The 21,357-nt window shown below is 44.0% G+C and overlaps 1 protein-coding gene across 1 annotated transcript; it reads right to left on the reverse strand.

The window, feature by feature from the left end:
* LOC147986053 (uncharacterized) lies at positions 1-689 on the reverse strand. Its single transcript, XM_087539975.1, has one exon. It carries the CDS (start codon positions 649-651, stop codon positions 85-87), a length of 567 nt encoding a protein of 188 aa, XP_087396101.1. The 5' UTR covers positions 652-689; the 3' UTR covers positions 1-84.
* Between the last annotated feature and the right edge of the window lie 20,668 nt (positions 690-21,357).

A 21,357-nucleotide genomic window follows, 5' to 3' on the forward strand; every position in this document is an offset into this window, starting at 1 on the left:
TACACGAACATGTCCTAAAAAGCAAGCCGATACAAATCGAAAGCCTACAAAATATGTTAAGGGCCGGAAAGCTATCGTCTAGCACTACTTCAGCGAAGGGAACTCGGTGGTGTCATCTAGGCTCGGTGGCGGCGGCGGAGGAGCTTGCTGGGGAGCCGCCGGCGCCTCCACGCCTTCTGCAGGGGCCGCCTCGTTCATGGACCTCTTTGGCGCTCCGAATTGCTGATTCCTCGATGCTCCGTTGTAGTTATTGTTATTGTAATATCTACCTTGCTTTGCTGCGCCCTGTGCCTTGCTGCTATCCGCCGAAGCCCCTGCGCTCTTATCATCACCGGAAACTCCATTGCTCGCCTTCGCCTTCGCTCTTGCCTCCGCTTCCGCCTTCGCCCTTGCCTCCGCTTCCGCCTTTGCCTTGGCCCTGGCCTGTCTCTCCCGCTGGTTTTTCCTGATTACGTAATCCCGGGCAGAAGGGTAGGCCTGGCCGAGTAGATCCTTGGTATGATCGGCGGCCGGCGTCGGCTTCTTCTTGTGCTTGGCCGCCGTCACTTCTTGTTTGGCATCGGCGTTGTCGAAGTCGGGGACGAGCTTGTCGCCGGGATCGTTGCGGTCGAGGAGCGCGAAGAGGTTCACGCTGGGCTTCAGTCCCGCCATGTCGGCCGGGTAAGCAAATCGACGAGATCGAGCGATGACTTTGCTTGCTGGTGTGCGATTTGTGAACGTCGAAGCTGCGCAACAGGCGTGCATATATAGATAGCTTGACGCGCTGGTACGATCCGAGTCCAATCATAGCTAGATTTAGTCACGACAGCAACTCGTGCTGGGTCTGCACGTTGTAGTGTTGTACGAAGTGGAGAAGGACTCGAACAGGGGCGTCTGGTATGACTTGTTGCAACAGTTCGACTGGGATTCAAGTTCCGGTGTCTACAACATGATGATAGCTTCGCCTCTAAAGTTTGGAATCATGAAAACTTCCTTTTCAAATGTTGTATTCTATTTGCGGTCGCGGGAGGCACATGCACGGACCTGTCTCCTGATAAATCACGTGCTAGCTAGAAAGATGGAGAACAGCAATAAATTTAAATTCCTATTTTTTTGCAGGATAAATTTAAACTCCTATTAAACGCACTGTCGTGTGTGTAAATATGAGCATCAAAAGATTTGAACCTAGTGAGTACATCGATATCACATGGCTCTTGCAATCAACAAGAGCCGACTCATTTAACATGCTGAGAAACATATTACTCATGCCAGTTGGGTTTATAAGTCGGGCATGGGTCTTTATATATTCAGTTTGACCAGGAAAATATGTAATATATTTTTCAAAAATTATGTCTTTAAGATTCGTTGTTAAATGAAGTTTCTAATCATATATTTTTTATGTCATATTATACATGTTTTATTAGTCAAACCAAAGACCTAAAAATCCAGCTTTGATGAGGGCTGGGGCTTCACTCTGGAGGAGGAGGATGGAAATGGAGGAAATCAGCAGCAGACGATAGGAAATGGGATGATGGAGAAGAGAACCAGAAGTATTTGCCAGAAGCAGCAGATGATGGTCCGATTGAATACGAGTATTTGCCAGAAGTCTGTTACACTTGCGGGATAATTAGACATGATAATAGAGCCCATGAGATCAAACTGGAGAAGGGTGAGAGCACACAGTTTGGGCCATGGCTATGCGCGTTTATGCCAAACCATAGGAGTGAGATGGAAGGGGCGTTGGAGTGAGGGCCATTCTAACTCTAGGAGTCACAACAGTGGGTCACGCATCATGGGTATATGGAAAGTGAAGAAGGGTAGTGCAGCAAGGCCCCGTCTTGGCGCAATGAGGGCACAAACAAGTGTTCTGATGGTAAAGGAGGTCTGGAGAAGGAAGTAATGAGACCTCTAAAAAAGAACCCACCATCTGCCCGCGAGGGTACTGCCAAGGAGCTCACGTTTACCGAAATGAATGAAAAGGAGAATGGAGGCATAACAGATGTGTCGAAAAAGGGAAAGCAAGGATATGTTAGTGGTGGCATGAGCACCGAGATCATGCAGAAAGCCATGTAGATCAATATAAGGAATGAGACAAGGAGAAAGGTGGGGGCAAGCTGGACTATAATAAAATAAAGGAGGTGGATAAAAATATAAAGGCACTAGTACGTATAAGAAGGTGAAGGGGAGGAAGGTGGAGGGACGGATGCAGAAAGGACAAGGCGAGATGTGAGCTGGGTGGTAAGAGGAGAGCAGAACAAACAGATATTGATGGTGCGGAGGAGAATATAGTGCGCAGAAGCTGTGGATGTCGAAAGAAGCGAGGGCAATGACATGCACAAAAGTGAGATCGCCGGGTCATAGGGACAACCTGGGGCAACCCAATGAAGATTATCTCGTGGAACTGTCGGGGATTGGGGCCTAGGCCAACAGTTCGTGGTCTTCTAAAGGTTTAGAAGAACGAGTACTCTGATCCTTTTTCTTTCAGAGACAAAACTTGACAAGGCAAGGATGGAAAAGTTTCGTAGTATGTCGGGTTTGCAACATATGTTACTGCAAAATAATAATGGCAAGATGGTGGCTTAGCATTTCTATGGAGGAGGGGAATAAATGTTACTCTGAGATGGGCAGGGAGAATGCATATTGATGTGATTGTGCAAGAAGGTGATGGTCTCAAATGGAGACTAACATGAATTTACGGTGAAGCTAAAGCTAAACAGAAGGTGGAGACTTGGAAGCCTGTGTGCACTCTGAACCACCAAATAAATCTATCGTGCATGTGTATGGATGATTCAACAAGATACCATTTAATCATGAATAGCAAGGCAATGTTCCTAGATGCCATACTTTCACGCAAAAAAATCAGGATGCCTTAGAGCGTTGTAATCTCATTGATTTAGGCTTTGATGCTGTTGTGTTCACCTGAAGGAATAACAATTATTGCATTGAAGGTATCCATGAACATCTCAATAGGGTGGTTGCTTTAGCGTCGTGGTGTGCTCGGTTTTCGCATTATAAAGTTGTAAATGGTAACCCTGAACAATTTGATCATAGGCCTGTGATTTTATGGGTGTATGGTAGTCGAAGGTAGGCATAGAGGACAGGGGGTGAGCAGGCTAGGAGGTTTGAAGCTCGCTAGGTGTTGGAGGAGGGCTACAATGAGACGCTCAGTACAGCTTGGGAGCAAACCAATGCTACTTCTGTTGCTTACAGATTAACGGTCATCAACCAAGCGCTACGCACATTACACTATTAGAGAAAACCCTAATAGTAGCGTGGGTTTAATGCTCACTAGTAGTGCGGGCTACCGCGCTACTAATAAGGCGCTACAACTATTACTTAGTAGTAGCGCGTGCGACACGTGCTACTGCTAAGACACATAGCGGCAGCGCTTGTTCTCTTCCGCGCTGCTGCTAATCTAGCTAGTTGCAGCGTGTTTATTATCCATCGCTATTAGTATTCTTTTTTTATTTTTTTTATTTTTAGTGTATTTATACGCCGTTATACAAATTTTGGTACAATACCAATTATGAGGTTTATATCATTATGTCCATAACAGTGTGTCAAATGAAGGTAGATTAGGTTCAAGTGGAGGCAACATGTGATGCACATCGAAAGTACTACTAGTCCAAACTAGAATCTAATCAAGTTTGGATTAGTAGTATACTTTTGACATGCACCACATATTGCCTCCACTTGAATCTAATCCGCCAGCACAAGCTATTTAATCATCATAGTCATTAGCACCAACAGTATTTATTTAATCACCATAGTCATAGAGTAGCACATCATCATCCGATCAAACTCATTCTAGCTAGCTAATCACCACCAACACTAGCTAATAATAATCATCACAGTCATTACCACCAACAATAGCTATTTAATCATCATAGTCATAGTCTAGCACATCATCATCTTCAAACTCATTTCTAGGCTAATCACTCCTAGTGCTCTCTCTCAGGTAAAATAATATAAAATATGTGTAGCTCTCCTCCTTCATCAAGTTGGAGCATGCAGATGAACATGTCTCTTAATCATGGGTTGTGCTTTTGATTGCTGCCCCCTAGTACTTCTCTGTGATCGTTCACAATTTTGCTCCAGTCTTTCACTATTAAGCATTCCTCGCTATTAGAAATTCTGAAAGCACTAAAGTGCATTGTAGGATATCTTGGCCGTAAGCTAACAATATTCATGGTACCTTTAGTCTCGACCCAATCGGGCACAACATTCATCGGGAGTCCCTGTTGAAGAACATCGTATAGTAACTTAGCAATGAAGTTTAGCTTAAAACATAATGTATGTAAAAGATGCACTGAGGACAAATAGTAAAAATCTTACAATCTTTCCTAAATAGACGTGACCGTAGTTCAGTACGAACACTATTGGTCGCACGTTTTGAGTACTAACATTTCTAAGTGCAGGAAAAAAAATTGTCTTGACAGTATGAAGATCCTCAAGCCATGAAACATAATGACTTATCTCCTCACAGTTTAGTTCAGCCCCGGGACAGTAGTAGGTCCTGTCTACCAAGCGCTGGACATGTTTGCTTGAACGGAAATAAGCTGACAATAGAAATTAGTTGTCAACTATTTTTGAATAAACAATATCAAAGACATAAATATGGTTGAGAAACTCACATAATGGTATAACTGGAGGCATCTACACATTGACCCGGATGTCGATATTACCTTCAATATCATCTTCCGGACGAATATCAAAGGTGATAACCATATCAGGCTCAAATGCATAAGTCTTGCATAGTACTCGCCAAGTTCTACATCCAAAATAGGTGTAGTCGTATGCGTTGTATAATTTTGCGTGGAAAATACAACCATGCTCGGTCTTCAAGTAAACTCCCTTTACCTCCATAGTACGACTGAAACCTATCTTATCCAAGACAAAAACTCTTGCATGGCACGGGATACGCTAGTAGAATAGTAAAAAAATTAAATTATAAGTTGAAGCAAATAAAGTAGATGTCATACTTAATTACGAAAAAACACTTGCCGTTGTGACTTATTGTATCCACTTCGAAGTTCTCATCCAGCTTGATGCTGAAGAGCCTATCATCATCTAGGAAGATTCTGTCGCACAGGCCGCGCTCGTCTTCGCAGTATTTGCAAATACCGAAATCCTTTTCGTCGTTAGACATTTCCTATGTTCAGAGTTGAAACATTAATTGAAAATCGATCGAAGACAACTACCAGGATACTCAACACACAAATCCGGGGCACTCTATATTTCCTACATATTCTGGCACAAGTCATGCCAAAATTCACGGAAAAATCCGGCATGACCTTTGCTAAAATAGGACATATCGAGCGCCTGAAATTTGCCGGAACGGAAATGAATCAACACTCCGGTAAAACATAGGCCACTCGGAGGTGTAACCTGCAAACATGACCGGCCACTTGGGCAAGCATATATCTTATTTGAGCAACACAAGGTATACACTTCAAAATATCTTATATGACTCATATTGACATGAGCATTCAATAAGCAAAACTAAATCGTAAAATAAATAAGTATTCAAATTAGCATGCATTCAATAAGCAAAAGTAAATCATCTCGTGCGTCCGTACATCGTCTAATATTATCACTAATACATCCCGAATAGTATCATACATATAACATCACTAATACTACTAAAACCCTAGCGCACGACGGGTATCGGCGCGGGCGGTGGACACCCACAGAGAAGGAACCATCACAGGATCATAGCTCCAGTGAGATCCCTGGAGAACCTGCCAGGTATTGGAGAACATGTGATCCAACGCAAACAAGTAGCGACGGACATGCGCGTCCTCCTCACTGACACGACGCACCACCTCCGCGGGGTCCTCGAGCCTCTGGACCGTCACTGGCCCATGCGACCGCCACCAAAGAAGGTTCGGGTCAACGACGGGCTGACTCCTCACCAACCTACGCCTCCGGTAGGTAGCACCTCCCAGTACCACCCCGGTGGAGCCCAGTCCCGAACATGGCCCATCTGGTGACGCAGGTGTCCTCCGCCGACTCGACGACGAGGATGCGGGATAGGCATCGTTGACGTCGATGCAGGAATAATTGCTTTAACTAAAAAAGTAAACTAGTTCTATTAATTTTTGTACTAAAAATAAAATAGTTGTATTAACTCAACTAGTTCAATTAAGCACTTACTATAAATAAAAATAAACTAGTTTTTACTAAAAATAAATTAGTTCAACTAGTTATATTAATTTTCTTACTAATTCTATTAAACACTTACTAAAAAACAGTAAAAAACTAGTTAGATGAACCCTAAAATTTAACCCTAACTGGTGAACTCTAAAATTTAATGAACCCTAACTAATTTGATGAACTCTAAAATTTAATGAACCCTAACTAATTTGATGAACTCTAAAATTTAATGAACCCTAACTAATTTGATGAACTCTAAAATTTAACCCTAACTAATTCGATGAACTCTAAAACTAATTCTATTTAACAACTACTGCCATAATTAGCATCTAATTTGATGAACCCTAACTAATTAGATGAACTCTGAAATTTAACCCTAAGAAACCTAGCTAGGCAGAGGTAGGGGAGGAGGAGGAGGAGGGCGTGCTCACCTCGGGCGCCGGCGGAGTTAGGGACAGGGGCACGCGGCGTCGAGGTCGAGGACGGGGTCGCGGTCGGGGCGGTGGGCACACGACGGAGGGCGATGATGTAGGAGAGCGTCGAGGTCGGGGTCGGGGGCGGCGTCGAGGTCGAGGGTGTGCGGAGAGCGACGGGTCGCGCATGGCGGCTGACGGCGATGCAGGGCGGCGATAGCGGAGGAGTAGGGATTTGGAGGAAGTGGCCGTGGGGGAAGAACGAACCGTGCGGTTAAGTCAAAAGTAGCAGTAGCGCGTTCCAGGAAGTGTGCTGTTGCTACGATAGCTTTAACGCGTTTTTTAACAAGCGCTACTGCTATTTTCTTACTCTTTTTATTTGCTTTCCATTTAATTTTATTTTCGTTAGCAGTAGCGCCTTTGTTCGTAAACGCGCTGCTACAAAACAAGTAGCGGTAGCGCAGTTCTACATAGATCGCTACTACTATGTGTAGCCTATCGGCTAAGCCGTGGGAATTTTAGTAGTAGCGCTTTTATCTTCAGGCACGCTACAGCTACAATTGTATCTGTAGCGCCATTTACACCAGTGCGCTACTGCTACTTAGCACCAGCGTGCTTTTTTAACACGCGCTACAGCTAAAGTTCTGTGTATAACGTTTTCCCTAGTAGTGTTATGTCGGGATGTGCTAGGGGATCTCTTCAAACATGCAAGGAAAATAAAGGAGGAGCTGGAGATGGTATGGCGGGAACCACTATCTCATGACCGATTCGGGGGTGGGGGGTATTACTATGAAGTATAAACTTGATAAATTGGAAGAACAACAAGAGCTGATTTTTCGGCAGTGGGCACATGTACACTGGATGACATATGGTGACCACAACAAAAAAATATTCTTACGCCCTTGCGTCTGAAAGGAAGAAGAGAAACACCATTGTCAAGTTGAAGTGGAGGATGGGGTGGAGCTGTCAGTGGAGGAGGGCTTAAAGGCTCTCGATACTAATTATTTCTCTAGCTTGTTTACCCCCATGGAAGGTGTGGACGTGGATGAAATTCTAAACCACGTCACCCAAAAGTAACACCCAGATGAATGGGTTCCCGATGGTTGGTTTTACTGTGGAAGAAGTGAAGGTGGCTTTGTATAGTATCGGTGATCTTAAAGCACCAGGTGTTGACGGTCTGCCGGTGATCTTTCATAAACACTACTGGCAGTTGTTTTGTGACGATGTGGTACGCGAGGTTTTACATGTGTTACAAGGTGGTAGTATACCTGAAGGATGGGATAATACCCTTGTGGTGCTTATCCCAAAGGTTCGGAACCCGGAAATTTTAAAGGATCTTCACTCTATTAGCCAATGTAACGTGGTGTATAAGCTCGTGTCCAAAGTCCTAGCCGATCGGCTTTGGGGCATCCTTGTAGAGATTATCTCGCCGAACCAGAGTGTCTTTGTTTCGGGCAGGTTGATTCCTGTCTATACTATTTTGGCGTATGAGATGACATACTTCCTAAAGAGGTGAAGATCGGAGATCATGAGCATATGCTGCACTCAAACTTGGTATGAGCAAAGCGTATGACCATGTGGAATGCTCTTTTTCAAGAAGGTTATGGTGTTGGAAATATGCCTAGAGGCAATAATAAAAGCATTATTATTATATTTCCTTGTTCATGATAATTGTCTTTATTCATGCTATAATTGTGTTATCCGGAAATCGTAATACATGTGTGAATAATAGACACCAACATGTCCCTAGTAAGCCTCTAGTTGACTAGCTCGTTGATCAACAGATAGTCATGGTTTCCTGACTATGGACATTAGATGTCATTGATAACGAGATCACATCATTAGGAGAATGATGTGATGAACAAGACCCAATTCCTAAACATAGCACAAGATCGTATAGTTCGTTTGCTAGAGTTTTTCCAATGTCAAGTATCCTTTCCTTAGACCATGAGATCGTGTAACTCCCGGATACCGTAGGAGTGCTTTGGGTGTACCAAACGTCACAACATAACTGGGTGACTATAAAGGTATACTACGGGTATCTCCGAAAGTGTCTGTTGGGTTGACACGGATCAAGACTAGGATTTGTCACTCCATATGACGGAGAGGTATCACTGGGCCCACTCGATAATGCATCATCATAATGAGCTCAAAGTGACCAAGTGTCTGGTCATGGGATCATGCATTACGGTACGAGTAAAGTGACTTGCCGGTAACAAGATCGAACAAGGTATTGGGATACCGACGATCGGATCTCGGGCAAGTAACATACCGATTGACAAAGGGAATTGTATACGGGGTTGCTTGAATCCTCGAAATCGTGGTTCATCCGATGAGATCATCGAGGAGCATGTGGGAGCCAACATGGGTATCCAGATCCCGCTGTTGGTTATTGGCCGGAGAGTCGTCTCGGTCATGTCTACATGTCTCCCGAACCCGTAGGGTCTACACACTTAAGGTTCCATGACGCTAGGGTTGTAGGGATATGTATATGCAGTAACCCGAATGTTGTTCAGAGTCCCGGATGAGATCCCGGACGTCACGAGGAGTTCCGGAATGGTCCGGAGGTAAAGAATTATATATAGGAAGTGCTATTTTGGCCATCGGGACAAGTTTCGGGGTCACCGGTATTGTACCGGGACCACCGGAAGGGTCCCGGGGGTCCGCCGGGTGGGGCCACCTATCCCAGGGGGCACATGGGCTGTAGGGGTGTGCGCCTTGGCCTGCATGGGCCAAGGGCACCAGCCCCAATAGGCCCATGCGCCTAGGGTTAAGGAAGGGAAGAGTCCCAAAGGGGGAAGGCACCTCCGAGGTGCCTTGGGGAGGAGGGACTCCTCCCTTGGCTACCGCCCCCCTAGGAGATTGGATCTCCTAGGGCCGGCGCCCCCCCCCCCCTAGGCTCCCTATATATAGTGGGGGAAGGAGGGCCTCTCTCCCCACGCCTTTGGTGCCTCCCTCTCCCTCTCCAACACATCCTCCTCCTCCATAGTGCTTGGCGAAGCCCTGCCGGAGTACTGCAGCTCCATCATCACCACGCCGTCGTGCTACTGCTGGAGCCATCTTCCTCAACCTCTCCTCCCCCCTTGCTGGATCAAGAAGGAGGAGACGTCACGCTGACCGTACGTTTGTTGAACGCGGAGGTGCCGTCCGTTCGGCGCTAGGATCTCCGGTGATTTGGATCACGTCGAGTACGCCTTCCTCATCCTTGTTCTTTGAACGCTTCCGCGCGTGATCTACAAAGGTATGTAGATGCAATCCGATCACTCGTTGCTAGATGAACTCCTAGATGGATCTTGGTGAAACCGTAGGAAATTTTTTGTTTTCTGCAATGTTCCCCAACAGTGGCATCATGAGCTAGGTCTATGCGTAGTTCTCTTGCACGAGTAGAACACAATTTGTTGTGGGCGTTGATGTTGTCAACTTTGTTGCCGCTACTAGTCTTATCTTGCTTCAACGGTATTGTGGGATGAAGCGGCCCGGACCAACCTTACACGTACGCTTACGTGAGACCGGTTCCACCGACTAACATGCACTAGTTGCATAAGGTGGCTGGCGGGTGTCTGTCTCTCCCACTTTAGTTGGAGCGGATTCGATGAAAAGGGTCCTTATGAAGGGTAAATAGAAGTTGACAAATCACGTTGTGGCTTTCACGTAGGTAAGAAAACGTTCTTGCTAGAACCCTACTTCAGCCACGTAAAACATGCAACAACAATTAGAGGACGTCTAACTTGTTTTTGCAGCAAGTGCTTTGTGATATGATATGGCCAAAGTTGTGATGAATGATGAACTCGGATCATGTTATACTTAGATTACAGGAGGGGTGTCTATCTAAGTGGGAGTTCATTGAATAATTTGATTAGATGAACTTAATTATCATGAACTTAGTCTAAACTTTTACAATATGTCTTGTAGATCAAATGGCCACGTAGTCCTCAACTTCAACGCATTCCTAGAGAAAACCAAGCTGAAAGACGATGGCAGCAACTACACGGACTGGGTCCAGAACCTGAGGATCATCCTCATAGCTGCCAAGAAAGATTATGTCCTACAAGCACCGCTGGGTGACGCACCTGTTCTCCCTGCAGAACAAGACGTTATGAACGCTTGGCAGGCACGTACCGATGACTACTCCCTCGTTCAGTGCGGCATGCTTTACAGCTTAGAGCCGGGGCTCCAAAAGCGTTTTGAGAGACACGGAGCATATGAGATGTTCGAAGAGCTGAAAATGGTTTTCCAAGCTCATGCCCGGGTCGAGAGATATCAAGTCTCCGACAAGTTCTTCAGCTGTAAGATGGAGGAAAACAGTTCTGTCAGTGAGCACATACTCACTATGTCTGGGTTCCATAACCGCTTGACTCAGCTGGGAGTTAATCTCCCGGATGACGCGGTCATTGACAGAATCCTTCAGTCGCTTCCACCGAGCTACAAGAGCTTTGTGATGAACTTCAATATGCAGGGAATGGAAAAGACCATTCCTGAGGTATTTGCAATGCTGAAATCAGTAGAGGTAGAAGTCAAAAAGGAACATCAAGTGTTGATGGTGAATAAAACCACTAAGTTCAAGAAAGGCAAGGGTAAGAAAACCTTCAAGAAAGACGGCAAGGGAGTTGCCGCGCCTGGCAAGCAAGCTGCCGGGAATAAGCCAAAGAATGGACCCAAGCCCGAGACTGGGTGCTTTTATTGCAAGGAAAGTAGTCACTGGAAGCGGAACTGCCCCAAATACTTAGCGGACAAGAAGGCCGGCAAAACGAAAGGTATATGTGATATACATGTAATTGATGTGTACCTTACCGGTACTCGTAGTTGCTCCTGGGTATTTGATACCGGTGCAGTTGCTCACATTTGTAACTCAAAGCAGGAGCTGCGGAATAAGTGGAGACTGGCGAAGGACGAGGTGACGATGCGCGTCGGGAATGGTTCCAAGGTCGATGTGATCGCCGTCGGCACGCTACCTCTACATTTACCTACGGGATTAGTTTTGAACCTCAATAATTGTTATTTAGTGCCAAGTTTGAGCATGAACATTGTATCAGGATCTCGTTTAATTCGAGATGGCTACTCATTTAAATCCGAGAATAATGGTTGTTCTATTTATATGAGAGATATGTTTTATGGTCATGCTCCGATGGTGAATGGTTTATTCTTAATGAATCTCCAGCGTAATGCTACACATATTCATAGTGTGAATACCAAAAGATGTAAGATTGATAATGATAGTCCCACATACTTGTGGCACTGCCGCCTTGGTCACATAGGTGTCAAACGCATGAAGAAGCTCCATGCTGATGGACTTTTAGAGTCTCTTGATTACGAATCATTTGACACGTGCGAACCATGCCTCATGGGTAAAATGACCAAGACTCCGTTCTCAGGAACAATGGAGCGAGCAACCAACTTATTGGAAATCATACATACTGATGTGTGCGGTCCAATGAGTGTTGAGGCTCGCGGTGGCTATAGTTATGTTCTCACCCTCACTGATGACTTGAGTAGATATGGGTATATCTATTTAATGAAACACAAGTCTGAGACCTTTGAAAAGTTCAAGGAATTTCAGAGTGAGGTTGAGAATCAACGTGACAGGAAAATCAAGTTCCTGCGATCAGATCGTGGAGGAGAATACTTGAGTCATGAGTTTGGCACACACTTAAGAAAATGTGGAATAGTTTCACAGCTCACGCCGCCTGGAACACCTCAGCGTAATGGTGTGTCCGAACGTCGTAATCGCACTCTATTAGATATGGTGCGATCTATGATGTCTCTTGCCGATTTACCGCTATCTTTTTGGGGGTATGCTTTAGAGACTGCCGCATTCACTTTAAATAGGGCTCCGTCGAAATCCGTTGAGACGGCACCGTATGAATTATGGTTTGGGAAGAAACCTAAGCTGTCATTTCTAAAAGTTTGGGGATGCGATGCTTATGTCAAGAAACTTCAACCTGAAAAGCTCGAACCCAAGTCGGAAAAATGCGTCTTCATAGGATACCCTAAAGAAACTATTGGGTATACCTTCTACCTCAGATCCGAAGGCAAGATTTTTGTTGCCAAGAATGGATCCTTTCTAGAGAAGGAGTTTCTCTCGAAAGAAGTAAGTGGGAGGAAAGTAGAACTTGATGAAGTATTACCTCTTGAACCGGAAAATGGCGCAACTCAAGAAAATGTTCCTGAGGTGCCTGCACCGACTAGAGAGGAAGTTAATGATGATGATCATGAAACTTCAGATCAAGTTGCTACTGAACTTCGTAGGTCCACAAGGACACGTTCCGCACCAGAGTGGTACGGCAACCCTGTCTTGGAAATCATGTTGTTAGACAACGGTGAACCTTCGAACTATGAAGAAGCGATGGCGGGCCCGGATTCCGACAAATGGCTAGAAGCCATGAAATCCGAGATAGGATCCATGTATGAAAACGAAGTATGGACTTTGACTGACTTGCCTGTTGAGCGGCGAGCCATAGAAAATAAATGGATCTTTAAGAAGAAGACAGACGCGGATGGTGATGTGACCATCTATAAAGCTCGGCTTGTCGCTAAGGGTTATCGACAAGTTCAAGGGGTTGACTACGATGAGACTTTCTCACCGGTAGCGAAGCTAAAGTCCGTCCGAATCATGTTAGCAATTGCCGCATTCTATGATTATGAGATATGGCAAATGGACGTCAAAACGGCATTCCTTAATGGTTTCCTTAAGGAAGAATTGTATATGATGCAGCCGGAAGGTTTTGTCGATCCTAAGAATGCTAACAAGGTGTGCAAGCTCCAACACTCGATTTATGGGCTGGTGCAAGCATCTCGGAGTTGGAACATTCGCTTTGATGAGATGATCAAAGCGTTTGGGTTTACACCGACTTATGGAGAAGCCTGCGTTTACAAGAAAGTGAGTGGGAGCTCTGTAGCATTTCTCATATTATATGTAGATGACATACTTTTGATGGGAAATGATATAGAACTCTTGGACAGCATTAAGGCCTACTTGAATAAGAGTTTTTCAATGAAGGACCTTGGAGAAGCTGCTTATATATTGGGCATCAAGATCTATAGAGACAGATCAAGACGCCTCATAGGTCTTTCACAAAGCACATACCTTGATAAGATATTGAAGAAGTTCAATATGGATCAGTCTAAGAAGGGGTTCTTGCCTGTGTTGCAAGGTGTGAAATTGAGCTCAGCTCAATGTCCGACCACGGCAGAAGATATAGAAGAGATGAGTGTCATCCCCTATGCCTCAGCCATAGGTTCTATTATGTATGCCATGCTGTGTACCAGACCTGATGTAAACCTTGCCGTAAGTTTGGTAGGTAGGTACCAAAGTAATCCCGGCAAGGAACACTGGACAGCGGTCAAGAATATCCTGAAGTACCTGAAAAGGACTAAGGAAATGTTTCTCGTCTATGGAGGTGACGAAGAGCTCGTCGTAAAAGGTTACGTCGACGCTAGCTTCGACACAGATCTGGATGACTCAAAGTCACAAACCGGATACGTGTATATTTTGAATGGTGGGGCAGTAAGCTGGTGCAGTTGCAAGCAGAGCGTCGTGGCAGGATCTACATGTGAAGCGGAGTACACGGCAGCCTCGGAGGTAGCGCATGAAGCAATTTGGGTGAAGGAGTTCATCACCGACCTAGGAGTCATACCCAATGCATCGGGGCCAATCAAACTCTTCTGTGACAACACTAGAGCTATTGCACTTGCCAAGGAGCCCAGGTTTCACAAGAAGACCAGGCACATCAAGCGTCGCTTCAACTCCATTCGTGAAAATGTTCAAGATGGAGACATAGATATTTGTAAAGTACATACGGACCTGAATGTAGCAGATCCGTTGACTAAACCTCTCCCTAGAGCAAAACATGATCAACACCAGAATTCCATGGGTGTTCGATTCATCACAATGTAACTAGATTATTGACTCTAGTGCAAGTGGGAGACTGTTGGAAATATGCCCTAGAGGCAATAATAAAAGCATTATTATTATATTTCCTTGTTCATGATAATTGTCTTTATTCATGCTATAATTGTGTTATCCAGAAATCGTAATACATGTGTGAATAATAGACACCAACATGTCCCTAGTAAGCCTCTAGTTGACTAGCTCGTTGATCAACAGATAGTCATGGTTTCCTGACTATGGACATTAGATGTCATTGATAACGAGATCACATCATTAGGAGAATGATGTGATGGACAAGACCCAATCCTAAACATAGCACAAGATCGTATAGTTCGTTTGCTAGAGTTTTTCCAATGTCAAGTATCCTTCCCTTAGACCATGAGATCATGTAACTCCCGGATACCGTAGGAGTGCTTTGGGTGTACCAAACGTCACAACGTAACTGGGTGACTATAAAGGTATACTACGGGTATCTCCGAAAGTGTCTGTTGGGTTGACACGGATCAAGACTGGGATTTGTCACTCCATATGACGGAGAGGTATCACCGGGCCCACTCGGTAATGCATCATCATAATGAGCTCAAAGTGACCAAGTGTCTGGTCACGGGATCATGCATTACGGTACGAGTAAAGTGACTTGCCGGTAACGAGATCGAACGAGGTATTGGGATAGCGACGATCGGATCTCGGGCAAGTAACATACCGATTGACAAAGGGAATTGTATACGGGGTTGCTTGAATCCTCGACATCATGGTTCATCCGATGAGATCATCGAGGAGCATGTGGGAGCCAACATGGGTATCCAGATCCCGCTGTTGGTTATTGGCCGGAGAGTCGTCTCGGTCATGTCTACATGTCTCCCGAACCCGTAGGGTCTACACACTTAAGGTTCGGTGACGCTAGGGTTGTAGGGATATGTATATGCAGTAACCCGAATGTTGTTCGGAGTCTCGGATGAGATCCCGGACGTCATGAGGAGTTCTGGAATGGTCCGGAGGTAAAGAATTATATATAGGAAGTGCTATTTCGGCCATCGGGACAAGTTTCGGGGTCACCGGTATTGTACCGGGACCACCGGAAGGGTCCCGGGGGTCCACCGGGTGGGGCCACCTATCCCGGGGGGCCACATGGGCTGTAAGGGTGTGCGCCTTGGCCTGCATGGGCCAAGGGCACCAGCCCCAATAGGCCCATGCGCCTAGGGTTAAGGAAGGGAAGAGTCCCAAAGGGGGAAGGCACCTCCGAGGTGCCTTGGGGAGGAGGGACTCCTCCCTTGGCCGCCGCCCCCCTAGGACATTGGATCTCCTAGGGCCGTCGACCCCCCCTAGACTCCCTATATATAGTGGGGGAAGGAGGGCCTCTCTCCCCACACCTTTGGTGCCTCCCTCTCCCTCTCCAACACATCCTCCTCCTCCATAGTGATTGGCGAAGCCCTGCCGGAGTACTGCAGCTCCATCATCACCACGTCGTCGTGCTGCTGCTGGAGCCATCTTCCTCAACCTCTCCTCCCCCCTTGCTGGATCAAGAAGGAGGAGACGTCACGCTGACCGTACGTGTGTTGAACGCGGAGGTGTCGTCCGTTCGGCGCTAGGATCTCCGGTGATTTGGATCACGTCGAGTACGCCTTCCTCATCCCCGTTCTTTGAACGCTTCCGCGCGTGATCTACAAAGGTATGTAGATGCAATCCGATCACTCGTTGCTAGATGAACTCCTAGATGGATCTTGGTGAAACCGTAGGAAATTTTTTGTTTTCTGCAACGTTCCCCAACATATGGTTCAGTTGGGATTCTCTCGAGCTTTTGTTGAGAAGATCAGCAAGTGTATGCACACACGCTAAGGTTCAAATTCAAGATTAATGATTCGTGTATGGACACTATGATACTTGGGCTTGGACTCTGCCAGGGCGATCCGATAATGTCGTATCTCTTTCTGATTTGTGCCAAGGGCCTCTCGGCTCTCCTCAACCATGTTGAATCAATGGCCAAATCCCTATGCACCATTGGTGACACACTTGCTCTTGTCGGCGACTCACTTCTCCTAATGGAGTCCATGGAAAAAGGTGTGATGATGGTCAATAATAACTTGGAGGTGTATGAGCGGGGAACTAGACAAACAATTAACCGTGAAAATTTTGCAATCCTCTTTAGCAAGAACACATCACGCCAGGGAAAGGATCTCCTGCTGCATTTACTTGGGTTGCATTATGAAGGGCATCAAGGAAAGTACATCGGTTTATCGTGCTATGTAGGTAGGTCGAGGTATAGTTGTTTTAAATACATTCATGTTAGAATATGGGAGCCGCTGCAACGATATAAAGTGAAGTTGATGTCAAAGAAGGGCAAAGAAATCTTGATGGGTCCCAAATTCTCAAGGTTGAGCCCAAAATCTTGAATACATCGGCTTGGGTTGCATTTTGGATGAGCCCAAATCTTTCAAATAGTGGGCTTGAAGCAGGAGGTTGTGGCCTGATACGTCTCCAACGTATCTATAATTTTTGATTGTTCCATGCTATTATATTATCAACCTTGGATGTTTTATATGCATTTATATGCTATTTTATATGATTTTTGGGACTAACCTATTAACCTAGAGCCCAGTGCCAGTTTCTGTTTTTTTCTTGTTTTAGAGTATCGCAGAAAAGGAAAATCAAACGGAGTCCAATTGACCTGAAACTTCACGGAACTTATTTTTGGAAGGAAAGCAACCCGGAAGACTTGGAGTCCACGTAAGGGAAGCAACGAGGAAGCCATGAGGCAGGGGGCGCGCCCACCCCCTGGGCGCGCCCACCCCCCTAGGCGCGCCCTCCACCCTCGTGGGCCCCATGTGGCTCCCCCGACGTACTTCTTCTGCCTATATATCTCCATATACCCTAAAATGATTGGGGAGCACAATAGATCGGGAGTTCCACCGCCAGAAGCCTCCGTAGCCACCGAAAGCCAATCTAGACCCGTTCCGGCACCCTGCCGGAGGGGGAATCCCGCTCCGGAGGCCATCTTCATCATCCCGGAGTTCTCCATGACGAGGAGGGAGTAGTCCACCCTCAGGGCTGAGGGTATGTACCAGTAGCTATGTGTTTGATTTCTCTCTCTCTCTCGTGTTCTTGATTTGGCACGATCTTGATGTATCGCGAGCTTTGCTATTATAGTTGGATCTTATGTTTCTTCTCCCCCTCTACTCTCTTGTAATGGATTGAGTTTTCCCTTTGAAGTTATCTCATCGGATTGAGTCTTTAATGATTTGAGAACACTTGATGTATGTCTTGCCGTGCGTATCTGTGGTGACAATGGGATATCACGTGATTCACTTGATGTATGTTTTGGTGACCAACTTGCGGGTTCCTCCCATGAACTTATGCATAGGGGTTGGCACACGTTTTCATCTTGACTCTCTGGTAGAAACTTTGGGGCACTCTTTGAGGTCCTATGTGTTGTTTTAATAGATGAATCTGAGATTTTGTGATGCATATCGTATAATCATACCCACGGATACTTGAGGTGACATTAGGGTTTTGGTTGATTTGTGTCTTAAGGTGTTATTCTAGTACGAACTCTAGGGCTGTTTGTGACACTTATAGGAATAGCCCAATGGATTGATTGGAAAGAATAACTTTAGGTGGTTTCGTACCCTACCATAATCTCTTCGTTCGTTCTCCGCTATTAGTGACTTTGGAGTGACTCTTTGTTGCATGTTGAGGGATAGTTATGTGATCCAATTATGTTATTATTGTTGAGGGAACTTGCACTAGCGAAAGTATGAACCCTAGGCCTTGTTTCAACGCATTGCAATACCATTTACGCTCACTTTTATCATTAGTTACCTTGCTGTTTTTATATTTTCAGATTGCAAAACCTATATCTACCATCCATATTGCACTTGTATCACCATCTCTTCGCCGAACTAGTGCACCTATACAATTTACCATTGTATTGGGTGTGTTGGGGACACAAGAGACTCTTTGTTATTTGGTTGCAGGGTTGCTTGAGAGAGACCATCTTCATCCTAAGCCTCCCACGGATTGATAAACCTTAGGTCATCCACTTGAGGGAAATTTGCTACTGTCCTACAAACCTCTGCACTTGAAGGCCCAACAACGTCTACAAGAAGAAGGTTGTGTAGTAGACATCAAGCTCTTTTCTGGCGCCGTTGCCGGGGAGGTTAGCGCTTGAAGGTATATCTTTAGATCTTGCAATCGAATCTTTTTGTTTCTTGTTTTATCACTAGTTTAGTTTATAAAAGAAAACTACAAAAAATGGAATTAAGTTTGCCTCATACGCTTCATCTTTTTAATGTCTTTCGTGAGTATGATGGAAAGGAAAATTGTGCTAGAAGAAGAATGCATTAAAATGCTTGGCACTAAATCTTTGAATGATGAGCATGATTGCAATGTTGTTAGTATGAACTCCTTGAATATCCATAGTACTAATGATGATTGCACTAGTTATGATGAAAATGTCTCCTATAAACATGTCAATTTTTGTGGAGTGCATTGGGTTTGTAAGTACACACCAATTAGGGAAGATAGATTTTGCAAGAGGCATAAGTACTTAGAAACTAAATTGTTGCAAGAAAGGCTAGATGTTTGTGCTGAAGATTTAAATTTTCGTAGCCATACTTGTGAGCTTTGCAATGAACGTGGTCATTTAACCATCCGATGCAAATTGTTTCATGATCTAATCGTTTCCAAAAATTGTGATGACTTGATTTCTCTTGCACATCATAATGAACTTAGTTTGCTTATGGGTTACGAAGAAATGAAACGTATAACTAACTATCTTCTAGTATTTTCCCGTGATAAACTTCTTGGCTTTTGCAAGAAAGGCTAGATGTTTGTGCTGAAGATTTAAATTTTCGTAGCCATACTTGTGAGCTTTGCAATGAACGTGGTCATTTAACCATCCGATGCAAATTGTTTCATGATCTAATCGTTTCCAAAAATTGTGATGACTTGATTTCTCTTGCACATCATAATGAACTTAGTTTGCTTATGGGTTACGAAGAAATGAAACGTATAACTAACTATCTTCTAGTATTTTCCCGTGATAAACTTCTTGGCTTTGATCTAGAGGAAATTTATATGTATTGTGCGGTGAATTGTATTGAAAATCCTTATATTGCCAACTACATAAAGAAAAGAAAAGAAATAGAAGATGAAGAGAATGCTAATGAAAGGGAAGAGACTTCCCAATACCCTCCTATTATTTCTTATGATGAATCAGGTAACAAGGAAGAGCCTCCTATTTAACCAATCTCATTAATAAGGAGCTCCAAAAAGAGGATTGAACCCACACATGATGTGATGAAGAAGAAGAAAAGAAAAAGGAAGAGAGGTAAAAAGATATCTCCCCCAAATAATGCTGCTCCTATTACTATTGTGCCTCATGAAAATATAATTGTGGAAGATAACGATACTTCTTATGATCTTGAAAATCTTTTTGGCACTTGCTTGGAAGAATATGATAATTGCTATACTATTGGTGCTATCCATACTATTAATGATGAGAGTGATTATGCTTATGATATGAAAAGGCCCAAGCTTGGGGATGCTATGTTTGATGAAGATGATGTTTTTGAGAATATATATGCTGCAATTAATGTTTGTACCAAGCTTGGGGATGCTACGTTTAATGAAGATGATATTTTTAGTCTCCCAAGTTTTGATATGCAAATTTATAATGATGATAGCATGCCTCCTACTTATGATGATTATTGTGATGATACTTATGCTATAAAAAGTAGTGATTATATTTATAAAACTTGTCATGATTATGGTTACCCCTTTTCTGAACATTACTCTTTTAATGTGGAAACAATTTATAGTATTCGAGTCTCTTATGATACTCCCACTATTCCGAATGAGAAGAATTTTGCTTATGTGGAGAGTAATAAAAATTCTATGCTTGTAGATCATGAAAAAAATGCTTTAGGTGCTGGTTATATTGTTGAATTCATTCATGATGCTACTGAAAATTATTATGAGGGAGGAACATATGCTTGTAGGAATTGCAATAATATCAAGTTTCCTCTCTACGTGCTTAAAGTTTGGAAGTTATGCTTGTTTTGCCTTCCTATGCTAGTTGATTATTGTTCCCATAAGTTGTTTGCTCACAAAATCCCTATGCATAGGAAGTGGGTTAGACTTAAATGTGCTAGTCATATTCTTCATGATGCTCTCGTTATGTTTCAATTCTTATCTTTTATGTGAGCATCATTGAAATCATCATGCCTAGCTGGGGGAGTTAAGCGTTAGCGCTTGTTGGGAGGCAACCCAAATTTTATTTTTTCCTTGATTTTTGCTCCTGTTTAGTAATAAATAATTTATCTAGCCTATGTTATGATTGAGTTTTTATGTTTCAATTAGTGTTTGTGCCAAGTAGAACCGTTGGGAAGACTTGGGGAAAGTCTTTTTAATCTTGCTGTAAAAAACAGAAACTTTAGCGCTCACGAGAATTGCTGCCATTTTTATTTGGAAAGTGCTATTTAGTTAATTATTTTTGCAGATGATTAATAGACAAATTCCTCACGTCCAGAAATGTATTTTAGAATCTTTGGGGTTCCATAAGTATACGTTTGATACAGATTACTACAGACTGTTCTGTTTTTGACAGATTCTGTTTTCTATGTGTTGTTTGCTTATTTTGATGAATCTATGAGTAGTATCGGAGGGTATGAACCATAGAGAAGTTGGAATGCAGTAGATATTACACCAATATGAATTTAGAATGAGTTCAATACAGTACCTTATGAGGGTGATTTGCTTTCTTATACTAACGGAGCTTACGAGTTTTCTGTTAAGTTTTGTGTTGTGAAGTTTTCAAGTTTTGGGTAAAGATTCGATGGACTATGGAATAAGGAGTGTCAAGAGCCTAAGCTTGGGGATGCCCAAGGCACCCCAAGGTAATATTCGAGGACAAAAAAAATCCTA

This window comes from Triticum urartu, chromosome 2A (genome assembly GCF_056163025.1).
Source record: "Triticum urartu cultivar PI428250 chromosome 2A, HENAU_Tu73, whole genome shotgun sequence".
Taxonomy (NCBI): Eukaryota; Viridiplantae; Streptophyta; class Magnoliopsida; order Poales; family Poaceae; genus Triticum; species Triticum urartu.

Bases quoted from the DNA above. Each gene is read 5' to 3' on its own strand.
- LOC147986053 (XM_087539975.1), bottom strand. From the start codon at position 651: ATGGCGGGACTGAAGCCCAGCGTGAACCTCTTCGCGCTCCTCGACCGC.